This window comes from Podarcis filfolensis (genome assembly GCF_964270895.1).
Source record: "Podarcis filfolensis genome assembly, chromosome: 17".
NCBI classification, from domain to species: Eukaryota; Metazoa; Chordata; class Lepidosauria; order Squamata; family Lacertidae; genus Podarcis; species Podarcis filfolensis.
This window is the reverse complement of record NC_139621.1, coordinates 14021233-14037529: the sequence shown is the minus strand read 5'-3', so window position 1 is coordinate 14037529 and position 16297 is coordinate 14021233. Positions and strand designations below refer to the sequence as shown.

At 42.8% G+C, this 16297-nt stretch overlaps 2 protein-coding genes across 6 annotated transcripts in view; both read left to right on the top strand.

Moving 5' to 3' along the window:
* The window catches only part of ACER2 (alkaline ceramidase 2), a 529013-nt gene that overhangs the window by 476741 nt on the left and 35975 nt on the right, over positions 1-16297 (top strand). The window lies entirely within an intron of this gene.
* Positions 1-16297, top strand: part of FOCAD (focadhesin) — a 127595-nt gene that overhangs the window by 86578 nt on the left and 24720 nt on the right. For all 4 annotated transcript variants that reach the window (XR_014542964.1, XM_083592739.1, XM_083592738.1 and 1 more), the window contains exons 24-28: positions 1379-1420; positions 4834-4942; positions 6321-6437; positions 12954-13192; positions 14805-14894. Coding sequence is in view for 3 of the 4 variants with exons in the window: in XM_083592739.1 (XP_083448865.1) it covers positions 1379-1420; positions 4834-4942; positions 6321-6437; positions 12954-13192; positions 14805-14894 (597 nt within the window). In the remaining variant the exon portion in view is untranslated. The remainder of the gene's footprint in view (positions 1-1378; positions 1421-4833; positions 4943-6320; positions 6438-12953; positions 13193-14804; positions 14895-16297) is intronic.

Genomic DNA, 16297 nt, shown 5'->3' with positions numbered 1-16297 from the left:
CTTGAAGGGAAACGACAAAGACAAGGCAGCGTAGGTAGGAATGCCTTCATTTACCAGTAGCTCTTCTTTTTATGTGCTGGCTGGGAGATTGTGGTGATGGGGAAAGATGGTGCATGTGACAACCGGTTGCTTTGCCTTGGCGTAGAAACCTCTTCCAGAGCACGCGGTGAACTTGTGCAGAGAAAAGGCATTTTATGATCTGAAATTTGACTTTTAGGTGATACTGATACCCATGCTTATTTTTATTATTAGTATCAAGAAATGCCCAGTTGTCTGGATGTGTAGAACAGCTGTTGAAAGTCAGGCTACCCTGTCAACAATAGACCTTACCAGTGCTATTTTTCTAGAAAAAGAGGTGTCGGAACTCACCACAAACACTTCTCTGCTTCTCTTAGAATGGCAATGGCGCCCACCTGAGAGGTGCCAGAACTGAATTCTGCCCATCTGCCACACTGGGCAGCTCCCAACGAAATATTAAAAATGCAGTAAAACACCAGCCATTAAGAACTTCCCTACACAGGGCTGCCTTCAGATGTCTTCTAAACATCAGATAGTTGTTTATTTCCCTGACATCTGGTGGGAGGGCGTTCCACATGGCAGGTGCCACTACCGAGAAGGCCATCTGCCTGGTTCCCTGTAGCTTTGCTTTTCACAGTGAGGGAACCGCCATAAGGCCCTCGGCGCTGGACCTCAGTGTCCAGGCTGAACGATGGGGGTGGAAATGCTCCTTCAGGTATTTTAGAATATTGTGAAGCTCCTTGACATCTGATGGGAGGCAGATGCCACCACCAAGAAGGCCCTCTGCCTGGTTCCCTGTAACCTCATTTCTTGATGTGAGAGAACAGCCAGAAGGCCCTCGGCGCTGGACCTCAGTGTCTGGGCTGAACAATGGTGGTGGAGTTCAGGTCTACTGGGTCGAGGCTGTTTAGGGCTTTCAAGGTCAGCACTGACACTTTGAATTGTGCTTGGAAACATCCTGGGAGCCAATGTAGATCTTTCAGGACCGGTGTTATATGGTCCCAGGGGCACTATTAAAATAAAATGACCACTGGCTTCCTAGGAGGGATCTTTTTTTTTCATTACCAACAAGGTAATGGATCACTTTTTAAGCGGTGTATAAAACCCCCCAGAATATTTATTATGTTAATGTACCTCTTCATAGTACAAATAGAGTGTTGAGGTTTCTGAGTTTTGTTTTGTTTAAACAGACACACCACTAAATACTACCAGATAAAATAAATTTAGAGCGTAATCTCGGGAGCTGCTCGAGGGCTTGTGAATGAGCTGCTCTTTTTATTTAACTGATGCGACCGTATCGTCTGCTCAAACTTCGCTTCAAAGCTAATGCCACTTCTTTCTTCGCCTCCTTCTTCAACAGGGTCAGAGATATGCTGACGGATGTGATCAAGGGCGCCTCCAAGTAAGATATTTATTTACGTGGGGTGCTCTTTCTTACGTGGTGGGGAGTATTATGGTCCTCCAGTGGTGTATCATGGGTTGCCAGCCCCCGGGCCCGCACAGAGGTGGGTGGGTGGGAGGCTAACACGTATACATTCAACTGCCCAACGGCGTCCGCATCACCCAGGAGATCGTAGCTACAGAGATGAGAAGAGACATTCTGTTGTTTGGAGAGGTCACTTCCTGGTTCGTGTGGAAGAGCTGTTTTCTTTTCTTTTTTTTTTTATTAAATATTTATTGGTATTTTCAAAAAACACACAACAAACAAAAACAAAAAAATAAACAAAATAAAAACAACACAAAAAAGCATATTCGAAACTAAACAGAAAAATAGAAAAAACACATACAGTTTCTGATACTTATTTTCCTCAACCTTGTTTCTCAGACCTCCTCACACCTCCCCTTCTTGTATTCCAATTTAAGTTGTCAATTCAGCAAGTCCTTAACTTATTTCTTCACCTTAACTTAAACATTTATTCTAACATACTGTTATTTTACTTTATTTCTTTTTTCCATTTCCTCCATTTATTTTTAACAGCCTTATTTTCACTTAATTTAAAAAAAAGAAAAAAAAAACCAGTTTCACCTTATTGAAATTACTCATCAATACTTATACCTCATTAATTTATTCTTAAACCTTTTTCCTAAGGTCGACCAAAATTTCCCTTCCACGGTTTACCCAATTTCCTTACCACTAACAAAATATAAAACAAATAAAGCAATGCAAATTATCCTTATGTACCCTTTGGATTCCCAACCTCCACCCACCCTTCTCCCGGTTCCAGTCCCCAACCAATATCCATCAGTCTTTATATTATTTATTTAGCCTGGAGATCTCAGGTCCGAGGCCCTTATGTCTCTCTCAGTTCCTTTCTGCCGGTCTCTTTGATAGACCTTGATGTTAAGCCCCAGGTCTCGGAGGGGCTCCGGCCCAACAGAATCGGTGTTACTTCTAGCCAGTCCTCCATACTTAAAAGCAAAAGCAAAGCCTATGGGGTATTCCAACTCTTGTTTCAAATTTCTTTCAAATCCAAATGTCCCCACAGCTCCAGCTTCCACCTTCAACAAATTTATAATCCTCAGGTCTTCAGATCTCCTCAAAAGAGGATCTCTCCATTTTCCAAATTCCCAATCAAACCAGGCTTTCCGCATCCAGTTTTTATTGTCCTTTTTTATCATCATGTCAGGCCTCATATTGTAGCTCTCCTTTGACTCCTGCAAACCTCCATCTCCTCCTTCGTTTTCTTCAAAAAGAACATATTGCTCCATCGTGTCTACGCTTTCGGTTTCATTTATTTGTTCAGTTGAATAGGCTTCCTGTTTCAAATCCTTATCAGACTCCAAGCTGTTGTTTACTGTCCAGTGTAATAGCGATACCTCTGTAGACAAAGCATCGTACTCATCTTGTAAGTTTCCCAAGAGAACCAGTGCTCTGTCCAATTCTGCTTGGAATTTAGACACTCCAGCCATTTTTGTAATGTAGTATCCTTGTTACCCCTCTAGGGGGATTTAATTCCTTAATCTTCCTTTCAGCTCAAAAACCAAAAGTCCAGTTATTTTGTATCAACCTTATTTTCAACAAGTTATCCCGAATAAACCAGCAAAAACAGCAGAAACAATGTTCTCTTTTTCCAGCTGACAACTAGCTGACTAGCAGCTCACTTGACAGCTGTCAAAATCTTCCATGCAACAGGCTTTCTCATCGGACGTTCCCGGGTCTAGGGGGGGTGTAGTTTCAGCTCCCAAAATTCTTTTTATCCTCCAGAATATCTTCTTATAATGTCCAAACCGTGAGGTCAGGATCTTTGTTAAGAAAAGCAAAAAACAGATTCTCTCGACCTTAGCTGCCCAGTCCTTTGCTTTAAGTTGTTTACAAAGAGGGGGGGGTGGACTTCCTTTTTAGCCCCTTCCCGCTCGTTCCAAATCCAAGATAAGAAATTTTTTAAAGTTCCAATCTCCGTATTACTCACGGGTTGATGTTTTAGGATCCAATCACTCTTAGAAGAAGTTGGCGCTCTCTGTCAATGGCTTGCGGCTTCACTCCGTAGGCGAGGGAGTACTCTCAGCACCACGCCTTACCCTGCCTCCGTTCCGAAGCCTTTAAAGAGGCTCCGTCGCGGATTGGGGGGGCGCAAATGGTGCCCGCCGAGTCTCTGTGTTCACAGGCATCCGCGCCTGTGATTTTAAGGGTCCCCGCTTCGCCGCAGCGGCCAGACCCAGACGCTACGGAGCCGATTCCCTCCGGAGCTCGGAGGGAATCCGCCATTAAACAGTGGCACCAACCCGGAAGTTGGAAGAGCTGTTTTCAACGGAGTCCAGAGATGGAAGCGCACAGTTGTATTGAGGCAGCACCGGCTGTTGAAATTTTGCACCCCCTAACAATTTTGCACCTGGGGCAACCGCCCCTATGGGGCCACCCATGCTATGCCACTGTGGCTGCCTCCTTTGGGTTGTCCCTTCCCGTCTTGTTACACAGCATCTTCTGAAGGTGATGGGCACCTGAAGACTTCCTTCTGAGTTTAGGTCCTGTGAACTCAAGGGGAAAAGACCCTTTGCCCAGCTTTTCTTCTTCTTCCAGGGCTAATCCAAATCGGGGTGCCCTTCACAAAAAGTGTTGCTCCCCCCTGCCCCATGAAAAGCTTGCCTTTAGAAAAGTGTTCATAGAATCCATCTCTCTATGAAAGTGTATTCATGAATGCAGTGGCGTAGCGTGGGTTGTCAGCACCCGGGGCAAGGCAAGTAATTTGCACCCTCTAACCCGTGGATTTGCGCCCCCTAACCCGTGGATTTGCGCCCCCTAACCCCCAGATGTTGCGCCCGGTGCGGCCGGCCCCCCCTGCACCCCCCACGCTACGCCACTGCATGAATGTTCCACTTTATGACTAACGAACACAAAATAATGCTTGTTCTCGTGTGTTTTTGAGTCTCACAGAACTTAACAATTTGGGCAAAACAGTCATTCTTGTAGGTCGCAGTACCAAATTTAGAGTACAGTGGACGCTCGGGTTGCAAACCTGAACCGTGCGGGAGGCACGTTCGCAACCCGCGGCGTTTGCAACCCACGTGTCTGCGCATGTGCAGGTTGCGATTCAGCGCTTCTGCGCATGCTCAAAGCATGATTTAGCACTCCTGCGCAAGCGCCGAAACCCGGAAGTCACCCGTTCCGGTACTTCCGGGTTCGGCGTGGTGCACAACCCAAAATCACGCAACCCAAAGCGTCTGTAACCTAAGGTATGACTGTATATTTCGTGAAACTGTCCATTACCCTTTAATTTGGACATGTGACCTTCTTAAATTCAGAGCTATGTGATCATTTCCATCCCACCCCTTGTGTTTCTGTTTGTTTTTCACCACCGATTCAATCATTTCCAACAGGGAAAGTCCAGTGGTCAAGGGGAATTGTATTCTAGCCTTAACAGGCCTTGCAGTTGCGGTAGCCAAGCACGAGAAAGGGCTTTCTTCAGACAGCGAAGAACAATTCAATGTGAGTTCAAACTATTTGACTGCTTTGTCATGATGTTCAATGAGTGCGCTTGAAGTAGCACCAAGGAGGAGGAACCCATTTTAAAGGAATCTGTACCTGGAATCTGGCAGTTCTCACCTGGTAATATTTTATCTGTTTTGGACAACTTTTTACATCAAGTGCCCATTAATGCCTGAGACACGTATGCACTTAGTTTTTCTTTTCTAAAAAAACCTGACTAACTATATGCAAAATTATGAGTGGGGGGGAAAACTCCCTCATATTTCTGCAACACAATTGTGTAAGCATTTTTTTAATTCCTTACTGTTTCTGTGCTTATTTGAGGAAACCTGGCATATATATGCATAAAATATGGATATAAAAATACATAAAATATGTGATAATCGTGTTATTAGCAGAACTGGCAAAACAGTTTCTCATCAACATCAGGGAGTTAGATGGAAATCAGAACAGATCTGTATGGATAAACTCAACAGGGAGATTTTCGGGAAATTTCATCCCTAATAAGAAGTGTTTACCTTTACCATTTCAGATGTTTCTGTTCAAAATTTATTTGCATGAAATCTCATTGGAAGTAGTCAGTTGACTTTCGGGGGAACAAAGGCTGGCATTCAATTAAGTTGTACCCAGAGTAGACTCACTGGAATTAAAGGAACTAAAGTTCGGTCCATTCATTTAAATAGGTCTGCTTTGAAGAAAACTTAGTTGAATGCCACCCAAAACTTGGCAGGCTAATCAATTAAAAAAACATTTTGTTCAGTTAAAATGGCAGTCTTAAATATTCTTTTATCTGGAAGTACGTCACACTGACAAGAGTGGGACTTGTTTCTGAGCAACATGATTCGGATTGTTCTGTGAATCTCTTTCGAACAGAATTTCTGACGTTTACACCTCTTTGGTGCTGAGAAATGAAGGTGGAGGGGTTATATGTTGGACTATAACTCCCATGATCACGGGTGATGCTCTCTATTGCTGTTTGAATGCATCTACTTTTGGAACATTTATTTATTTATTTGTGTTCAGGGAAGTTTTTAATGTTTGATGCATTACTGTATTTTAATATTTTGTTGGAAGCTTCCCAGAGTGGCTGGGGAAGCCCGGCCAGATGGGCGAGGTATAAATAATAAATTATTATTAAATTATGATTATTATTGTGTGTGTACCTTTTATACAGACGCTCAGAGGGTTTTCTTTTTAGGACTCCTAATATTAATTTCTAGCTTTAAGAATTGCTTTAGTTTTAGATAGCAAAAGGTTTCTCGGGCTGAGCACATATGTCTGCTTTTCCTGAATCACCTATTCAAGCTAAACAGAGGTGGTGGCAAATATTTAATTGGTCTTGGTCTTGCAAGTGCTCACAGTCTTTCTGTCGCTTCAGACCGAGGTGGACTTTCTTCTGACAAACCATTGGATCTGCATGGTGATAGATACCCTTCTTAGCATCATCGACAGTCGCTATCGCCCCAAGGGCCGAGTCTTCCCGTGGTTCTATCAGGTAGGCCCAAGTCTATTTTACCAGTAAAGGCTGAAATGATCAGACCTGTACGCTTTTGGGAATGGGGAATGAATAGATCTGGATCTGGATCATCTCTGGTATGTGGAACCAAGCATGGAACACACTCTCTGTTTCCCCTTAAAGTCGAAATGGGAGGAAAAGGGAGCTCACTGCATAATCTCCATAACGCACCCCTCATTTTCATCCGAGAAATGTTGGAGTATATGACACAGCAGTGAGGGAATGTTCCACTAGGAATGGGCAAACTTTGGTTTCTCTCCATTTCTAATGTTTCCAACCTTAAGTTCAGCTTGCATCTTTTTTCAAAGCACTCGTGGAAATTTATCCACACTTCAGTGCAAATTTCTTCTCATTTGTATGCAATTTTGCCTAACATGCACCTCTTTTTGCAAAATAATACAATGCATTTTTCTATGTTATTTTCATCAGCATATGCATTTTCATGCACACCTTATCTTAGTACAGTGGTACCATGGTTCTCAAACTTAATCCATTCCTGAAGTGGGTTCCAAAACCAAGGCGCGCTTTCCCATAGAAAGTCATGCAAAATGGATTAATCCAGTCCAGACTTTTAAAAACAACCCCTGAAACAGCAATTTAACATAAATTTTACTATCTAACGAGGCCATTGATCCATAAAATGAAAGCAATAATCAATGTACTGTACTATAAAATAAGTAAGACAGTATTGTAGATGATTAAAAAAATGTATTTTTTTTTCTTACCTGCACTGATGATAGTCATCGTTTGGATGGGGGGGCTTTTATCCATTTCCACAGTCACACAATCAAATTAACCGAAAGAGCCTCAAAAACAAAAAACACTAAATAAATAGCAAAAACAAAAGCACCAAATATAAGCTCCAAATATCACCTCAGAACACTGCAATCAGAAACGGAAGACTTGAATTACAATGGTGGGGGGCGCAAATTAGTAGTGTAACAGTAAAAACGGAAGCCCAGGACTCAAAATGGAGCACGTTCCGCTTTCGAAACAAAGTTCGCAAACTGGAACACAGGTTTGCAGTGTTCAAGTTCCAAGTTGTTTGGGAGATAAGCTGTTTGAAAACCGAGGTTCCCCTGTATATGAATGTTTGTACACGTTATTTGGCAGGAGAAGTGCCTCGCCAATCTTGGGAGAAGCGCAAATCTCAAAGTGTTTCTGTTCATTGGAGGCCATGCAAGTGGCTCATTGCAGGTTTTTGCGAAAGAGCTGTCAGTATAGGCTTCCTGGCCACAGATATACCATATTTTTCGCTCTAGAAGACGAAAAAAGTAAGAGGAAATGTGTGTGCGTCTTATGGAGCGAATGCAGGCTGGGCAGCTATCCCTGAAGCCAGGAGAGCGAGAGGGATTGGTGTGCAGCTTCAGTGCTGAAGAGGTGCTGCGCAGAGAGGGAAAGCTGCGCAGCGCCCCTTCAGCAAAGCTGGAGGAGAAACGGAGCCCCTTCCATTTCTCCTGCCGCTTCGCTGAAGGGGCGCTGCGCAGAGAGGGAGAGAATTTTTTTCCCCTTGTTCTCCTCCTCTAAAACTAGGTGCATCTTAAAAAATTTTGATATTAGGAATATATGCGCCAAATGACGGGAAATCAGAATTTTTTAAGAAGCTGCATGAGACCATGCTGGACTATATGGACTACAACAACATCATAATGATGGGAGACATGAATGGAGTGGTATCTACACATATGGATAAGTCTCAAAATCAAAACTTAACATCAGATGGCAGACTGCCTAAAACTTTCTTTGAACTGATTGACAATTTGGATCTGATTGATATATGGAGGACAAAAGACCCCCTAGGTAAAGAAGGAACTTTCTTCTCTGAGGCCCACCTGTCATGGACAAGGATCGACCAAATCTGGACATCTAGAGGGCTGGCACCCAAGACTAGAAAGGTGGAAATCTGCCCAAAAACATGCTCCGACCACAATGCTTTGAAACTAGAACTTAGACTTACCCAAACCGGTTCCTTCAGATGGAGAATGAATGACACCTTATTAAGAGATCAAGAGATTGTGAAAAAGGCCCAAAAAACGTTAAAGGACTATTTTGAAATCAACCTGAACACTACAGTTGAAAAAAGAATGATCTGGGACGCAAGTAAAGCCGTTATGAGAGGGTTTCTGATACAACAAAATACAATCAAGAAAAAGCTCTGGAATGGAAAGAAGGATAAAATATTGGAGAAAATATATCAAGGTGAGAAGAAACTGAGAACCAATCCCAAGTCAAAGGAAGTGCTGAGAGAAATCAAATTCCATCAAGCACAATACTCTAAACTGATAAATCAAGAGATCGAATGGAAAATCAAACAGATGAAGCAAAGATCGTTTGAATCAGCAAACAAATGTGGAAAGCTGCTAGCTTGGCAGCTGAAAAAAAGACAAAAGTTAAATACAGTGACAAATCTAGAGATTGAAGGAAGAATGGTTCAGAAACCAGAAGAAATCAGGAAGTGCTTCCACAGATACTTCAAAGAACTTTATGCACAAGGGCCTCAGAAAGAGTTGGAGATAGATCAATTTTTAAGGATAAATGGACTACCAAAAATAACCCAAGATAAAAGATCAATCTTGAATTGTAAAATAACTCAACAGGAAATTGAAGGTGCCATTCAGAATATGCAACTTGGCAAATCTCCAGGCCCGGATGGGCTTACCTCCAAATACTACAAGACTTTGAAGGACTACTTGACACAGCCTTTGATGGAGGTATGCAACCAGATCATGGAGGGGAAGAGGGCACCGGAAACGTGGAAAGAAGCATTCATCACATTGATACCCAAGCTAGAATCTGAAAAGACCCAGCTTAAGAACTACCGTCCCATCTCACTCCTGAATGTGGATTACAAAATATTTGCAGACATTTTAGCAAGCAGACTTAAAAAGGTCTTAAATGAAGTAATTCACAAGGACCAAGCTGGCTTTCTCCCTGGTAGACATTTATATGGAAATACCAGAAACATCATTGACATTTTGGAACTATTGCAAACCAATAGGAACACAAGGGCGGTTTTAATCTTCATTGATGCGGAGAAAGCATTTGATAATATATCTTGGAAGTTTATGAAGAAAAATTTGGAAGGGATGGGAGTGGGACGGGGGTTTGAAAATGGAATAGAAGCAATCTATTCAGAACAGAAAGCTAAATTAATAGTGAACAATGTGGTGACGGAGGAATTTAAAATTGAAAAAGGGACACGACAAGGGTGCCCTCTATCCCCTCTTTTATTCATTTCAGTCCTGGAGGTGCTATTGAACATGATTAGGGAGGACCGGTTGGTACAAGGGATAGAGGTCGGAGTGAAACAATATAAACTGAAAGCTTTTGCAGATGACTTAGTTTTGACATTACAGGAGCCAGAACCCAGTACAAAAAGAGTTTTAGAACTTATTCATGAGTTTGGTCGGGTTGCAGGATTTAAGTTGAACAAACAAAAGACTAAGGTTTTGGCCAAAAACTTGACATCTACAGAAACAGAGGGGTTTCAGAGAGAAACAGAATTAAATGTGGTTAAAAAGGTGAAATACCTAGGGATCTATTTGTCTTCCAAAAATTTGAACTTATTTAAAGACAATTATGAAAAATGTTGGTCGGAAATTAAGAAGGACTTAGAAATTTGGTCAAGATTGAAACTTTCCTTGTTGGGTCGAATAGCAGCTATAAAGATGAATGTATTGCCGAAAATGTTATTTTTGTTTCAGACCCTACAGATCGTGGACAGAGTGGAATGTTTTGGAAAATGGCAGAAGGATATATCTGGGTTTGTCTGGCAGGGCAAAAAGCCTCGAATAAAGTTTAAAATACTAACTGACTCGAAAGAAAGAGGAGGGTTTGCCCTGCCGGACTTGAGGTTATATTATGAATCTGCAGCCTTCTGCTGGTTGAAAGATTGGTTTTTGTTAGAAAACACTGATGTCCTGGATCTGGAAGGGTTTGATAATGCTTTTGGTTGGCATGCATATCTATGGTACGACAAGGTTAAGGTTCATAAACTGTTCAAAAATCATATTGTCAGAAAATCAATTTTTGCAGTCTGGATGAAATATAAGGACTTATTAGAGAGTAAAACCCCGAGGTGGCTATCACCAGTGGAGGCCAAGGCTCGAAAAAGACCCAATATGGAGGCCTATTGGCCGAAATATTGGGAAATAATCGAAAAAATTGGAGACAACTGGAAACTGCAGAGTAAGGATAAACTAAAAAATAAGGTGCGAGATTGGTTACACTATGCTCAAATTCAAGAGGTTTTTAAATTGGATAAAAAAGTTGGTTTCCAAGTGGAAAAATCGAAATTGGAGACAGAATTGTTAGAACCAAAAACTAAGGTATTATCGAGAATGTACAACTTGCTGCTTAAGTGGAATACACAGGATGAGACAGTTAAATCTGCCATGATAAAATGGGCACAGGATGTCGGACATAACATTATGTTTGAAGACTGGGAAAGGTTATGGAACAACGGGATAAAATTCACGGCATGTAGTGCCCTGAAAGAAAATATTATGAAAATGTTATACCGGTGGTACATGACCCCAGTCAAGCTAGCTAAGATATATCACCTGTCTGATAACAAATGTTGGAAATGTAAGGAGGCAGAAGGGACATTTTTTCATCTCTGGTGGACCTGCCCAAAAGTGAAGGCCTTCTGGGAAATGATTTACAATGAACTGAAAAAGGTATTTAAGTATACCTTTCCCAAGAAACCAGAGGCCTTCCTGCTGGGCATGGTAGACCAGAAAGTGTCAAAGAAAGATAGAACTTTGTTTATGTATGCTACCACAGCAGCAAGAATACTCATCGCAAAGAATTGGAAGACACAAGATTTACCCACGTTGGAGGAATGGCAGACGCAGTTGATGGACTATATGGAACTAGCTGAAATGACCGGCAGAATCCGAGATTTGGATGAAGAATCAGTCGAGGCGGATTGGAAAAAATTTAAAGACTATTTGCAAAAATACTATAAGCTGTATGAACTTTAAGACAGTGCATGTTTTTGGAAAGGTTACGCTTTAGCAAATATGATTAAGCAAATGGTAAAATTAATGACAAATGAGAAAAGAAGTCAATGTGAATCAAACATTTTATGTTTATTTTAAAAGGTAACAAAGTTAAGATACAATATACTGAATATGGGTACATAATAATGGAAAGTTCCAACAAGGTTTGAAATAAGGTAACAAATTGCTGATATTGCTACTACAAAGAACGCAGATCTGGAAGGTGTGGGGAAGTCCAATGGTTTTCTTTTTTGTTAAAAAAATCAAAAATTGTTTCTTGTATTTGGGTTTTTCTGTATTGTATTGAATTGTCAAAATTATGAAAAGAAACGTAATAAAAATTATTTAAAAAAAAAAAAAAATAAAACTAGGTGCATCTTATGGCCGGATCCGTCTTATAGAGCGAAAAATACAGTAGTTGCGGACGTGGGTGGCTGTGGTCTAAACCAGTGTTCCCCAACCTTGGGCCTCCAGCTGTTTTTGGACTACAATTCCCATCATCCTTGACCACTGGTCTTGCTAGCGAGGGATGATGGGAGTTGTAGTCCAAAAACAGCTGGAGGCCCCAGGTTGGGGAACACTGGTCTAAACCACTGAGCCTTTTGGGCTTGCTGATTAGAAGGTCGGCGGTTCGAATCCCCGTGGCGGGGTGAGCTCCTGCTGCTCTTTCCCAGCTCCTGCCAACCTACAAGTTCAAAAGCACACCAGTGCAAGTAGATAAATAGGTACTGCTGTGGCGGGAAGGTAAACGGCGTTTCCATGCGCTCTGGCACTCGTCACGGTGTCCCATTGCGGCAGACGCAGTTTAGTCCTGCTGGCCACATGAACCGGAAAGCTGTCTGTGGACAAACCCCTGAAAGCAAAATGAGCGCCACAACCCCATAGTCACCTTTGACGGGACTTAACCATCCAGGGGTCCTTTACCTTTTTACCTTTTACCTTACAGTTGGGCTGCCACCAGCTGTGCTGTAATGTGGGTTTTCAAATTTCAGCACTCTGCTGCGTCTAAGTTTTGGAAAGCAAGTTATGTATTTAAACACTGTGTTTTATTTGTTGTGAATTGCCTTGAGTACATGGGAGTTGGTGGAAGGGTTTACAATTTTAAGAAGAAATGATTTTCAACAAGCTTTAATCTCCTTGCATTTTAGACGATTCTGTGAGATTTGCAAATATTTCAGTCCCTGCTATCGGTGAATCATTTCATGGGAAATTCCAATAAAGCTGTAATTACGGAATTAATTAACATTCGCAATTATATATCTATATAAGGAACAGGGTCATACAGTCCCATCTGTTTTTCCAAGTGCAGATTTGAATGTCTTTTCTCTGTAAAGGAGCATATTATTTGCTAAAAAACAAAACAGTAGTAAACATAGCCTTGGATAATTCTGTTGCCAGATGAAGTGCAAATACAGTTTTGTTTCTTTTTAAGATTTCCTAACGATGTAAAGGGCAAAGTCAATAACTTTTGGGAATTTTGTTTTGTCTCCAGAAATCCTACTCTGGTGAAAACACTGCTAGTGTCATTGCCCGTTCCTGTGCAGCGACGGCTTTGTCTCTCTTGGTGCCGGTTTTTATTGCATCCTACAAGGAAAAGGTTGAGGAAGTCCTGAATTTGCTGGTTGCCATGTTACCTGGGAAACCAAATGCAGATGAGTCTCAGGCTGTTCAAATTCACATGGGCCTTGCTTTGGGGATGTTTGTCTCGCGATTATGTGAAGAGAAAGTCAGGTATGGATTACCTTGTACAGCAGGTGTGTAAATAACTCCCCACCCCCACCCCCTTCCCATGTGAGACATTTAAATTATGCAGAGCAACATATTTAGATTTCTGCACTTAACGACTCCCAAGGTGCTCTGCAAGACGATTTTGTTATCTCTTGGCTTCCTTGACCTCCCATCTTCTTCCTCTTTTGTGTTGTTTCTCTAAAACACATAGAATTAATTTGTTAATGCTACCTCCCCCCCCCCCACTGAGTCTCCCACCAACTCTGCTAGAGAGGGTGTTGGAGGCATGTGGAGGGAGCAAACAGGGCAAGTTCTGTTTCCCAAGTGGAAATTTTTGCCATGAGGGAATTAGTTAGTTGGATACCACCCCAAACCTTCAGGTGATTTCACCTTAAGATACCTGGTTTCCACCCCCCCCACACACACCTCACCCCCAAAAAACATTGGTTGCATTTTAGTGTCCTGTTGGAAGTCGCCAAGAGTGGCTGAGGAAACCCAGACAGATGGGCAGGGTATAAATAATAAATTCTTCTTCCTCCTCCTCCTCCTCTTCTTCTTCTTCTTCTTCTTCTTCTTCTTCTTCTTCTTCTTCTTCTTCTTCTTGCGCTTGTCTCAAGCCTCTCTCTGAAAAAGCAGAAGCAAGTCATGGCATGGCTCTGCATTTCCAAACTCATCCCAGTATAGAAAACAGAGAAAGCAATGAACCTTTCTCTCCTAACTGAGATGCAGGGCCAAAGTTAAAGAGGCATTAACTAGCCCTGCAAAGTTTAGCCCCTCCAGTGAGGTTGCCATTCCCGTTAGCTGCTTATATCCATCCTGTGACTTGTATCCGCATTCAGTGTGTGAATTGGGCTGGGGTATAGAACGATACCCTAACTGCGGGAGGCAGTGGAAGACAGGAGTGCCTGGCGTGCTCTGGTCCAGGGGGTCATGAAGAGTCGGACACGACTAAGTGACTCAACAATAATAGAAGGATACGTCAATCAATCCTCCACCAGGGCCAGGGCCTTTTCAGTGATGGCTCCGACCTGGTGGAATGATCTGTCCCATGAGACCAGGGCCCTTCAGGATTTAACCGCCTTCCGTCAGGCCTGTAAGACAGAGCTATTCCGCCTGGCCTTTAATTTGAATTCAGCCTGATCTTTTATTTCCCTTCTCTTCCCTCCCCTTCCCCTTTTATGAAGCTCTGAGACCCTACAGCCAATTCTCCCCTGGCCTCCTCGCTGGCCCAAGGAGGACCAATTCAGCCAGCTAGCCCTGGGGATTATCGAATGCTTATTAGATGGATTTCCCCTAAATTGATTTCTGAACTTTGAATTTTATTGTTATTCATGTTTTTATACCGTATTTTATGCTGCTTTTACGATTAAGTGTTTAAATTTCTTGTTAACCGCCCTGAGCTTGGTTTTTGAACTGGGAAGGGCGGGGTATAAATAAAAATTTATTATTTTTATTACTATTATTATTAATCCTAGTAGCCCAGTGGCTGTCATTGGATGAAAGCGCCTTAAGAATTGCCACTTACAGAGCGCCCTGAAGGAAAGCAAAAGGAAATGCAGCGGAGTGTCATATTAGTATCACACAAGTATTTTCTTCCTCTTTTGGTTTGGTCCAGTGATGTCTCTGGAAAACAAATGGATCTGCTGTTGATGAAGGCCTTGGATGCCCTAGAGGGCTGCTGCTTTGACACAAGCCTGGAGTACAAGTAAGCATGTCGTACAGTTGCCTGCATTTTGACTGGATGCGTTGTGCAGTACTAGCTGTGCTCCCTCTAGCTGTTCTAGCTTCTGGCTTAGCCTCGCAGCCTGCATGCTCTCCATAAGACGCACACACATTTCCCCTTACTTTTTAGGAGGGAAAAGGTGCGTCTTATAGAGCGAAAAATACGGTATATCATACAAACTTGAAAAGATAGAGACAGGGACAAACAGTTCTAAGCGACTATAAGGGAGGGAGCGTGAAGGAGCACGGGTCTTGCAATTGGGGCCTAGTTTGTGGTGCAAACCATCCTTCGACAAAAAATCCATCATGGGCGAACCATGTGTTTAAGGATTGGTCTGGCTAAGGGCAGTCTGGAGTTGGTGTGGCAAAGCTCAATTAATCCTAGTGGACTGACTCCCACTGCTGCCTTGTCTTAAATTGGCAGGCTTAATCTACTCTAGGGGGGCTCCTGTGCCTGTAACTTTCATCCACTTTGGCTAAAATGGAAAGAGGTTGCAGATTCCCACCAATAGTGAAAGGAAAAACACAGAGCATCTTGGAACCCTAAAAAAACAGGTTGAAGCACAGAGGGCATACTCAAAAAACAGATTAAAAATGAACAAATGCAGATTTAATGTGAATATTGGGACTTTTCCACACCCCTCTTGTTTTGGTCTGTTTTTGTTTTAATGTACCGCATTTTTCATCCCATAGGACGCTCCGTCCCATAGGACGCACCCAATTTTGGGGGGGGGGAAATTTTCCCCTTTATTTCCCTCCCAAAACCAGGTCGGGGAACAGCGGGATGGCGGCGCTGCACCTCCCCGCTGTCCCCCGAGCTTGTGGGGCTGGCCGATGTCTGCCTGACGCGCGGAGCGCTCTGCTTCAGGGCATCCCGTGCGCCAGGCGGCAGGCTGCTATCCGCAGCGTGGGGAGCCCTGCGGGAACTCCCGCGGGCTCCCCAGGCTTGCTGATAGCTTCCTGAAGCCTGGAGAGCGAGAGGGGTCGGTGCACACTGACCCCTCTCGCTCTCCAAGCTTCAGCGAAAGCCTGTATTCGCCCCATAGGACGCACACAGATTTCCCCTTCCTTTTTGGTGGGGAAAAAGTGTTTCCTATAGGGCGAAAAATACGGTAATTGCTTTTCTTTGTATACATGTTTCAATTTCAGCCACATGTACATGCATTTTCAGGGTACACGTGCAGTGAAACAAGTACATATATCTGCCCCAAATATTACAAGGTGAGCTCTAATAAGTACCTGTTAAAACTATGGTTTGTGGAGCAACTCTGACTGACAGGCAAGCAAGCAAGCGCAGTCACACACTCTGGAGTTCAGGCACCGGTCCTTGCAATCTGCATTTAAGGGAACTGGATGTATTTATTTGGGCCAGTAAAAATGACTCTT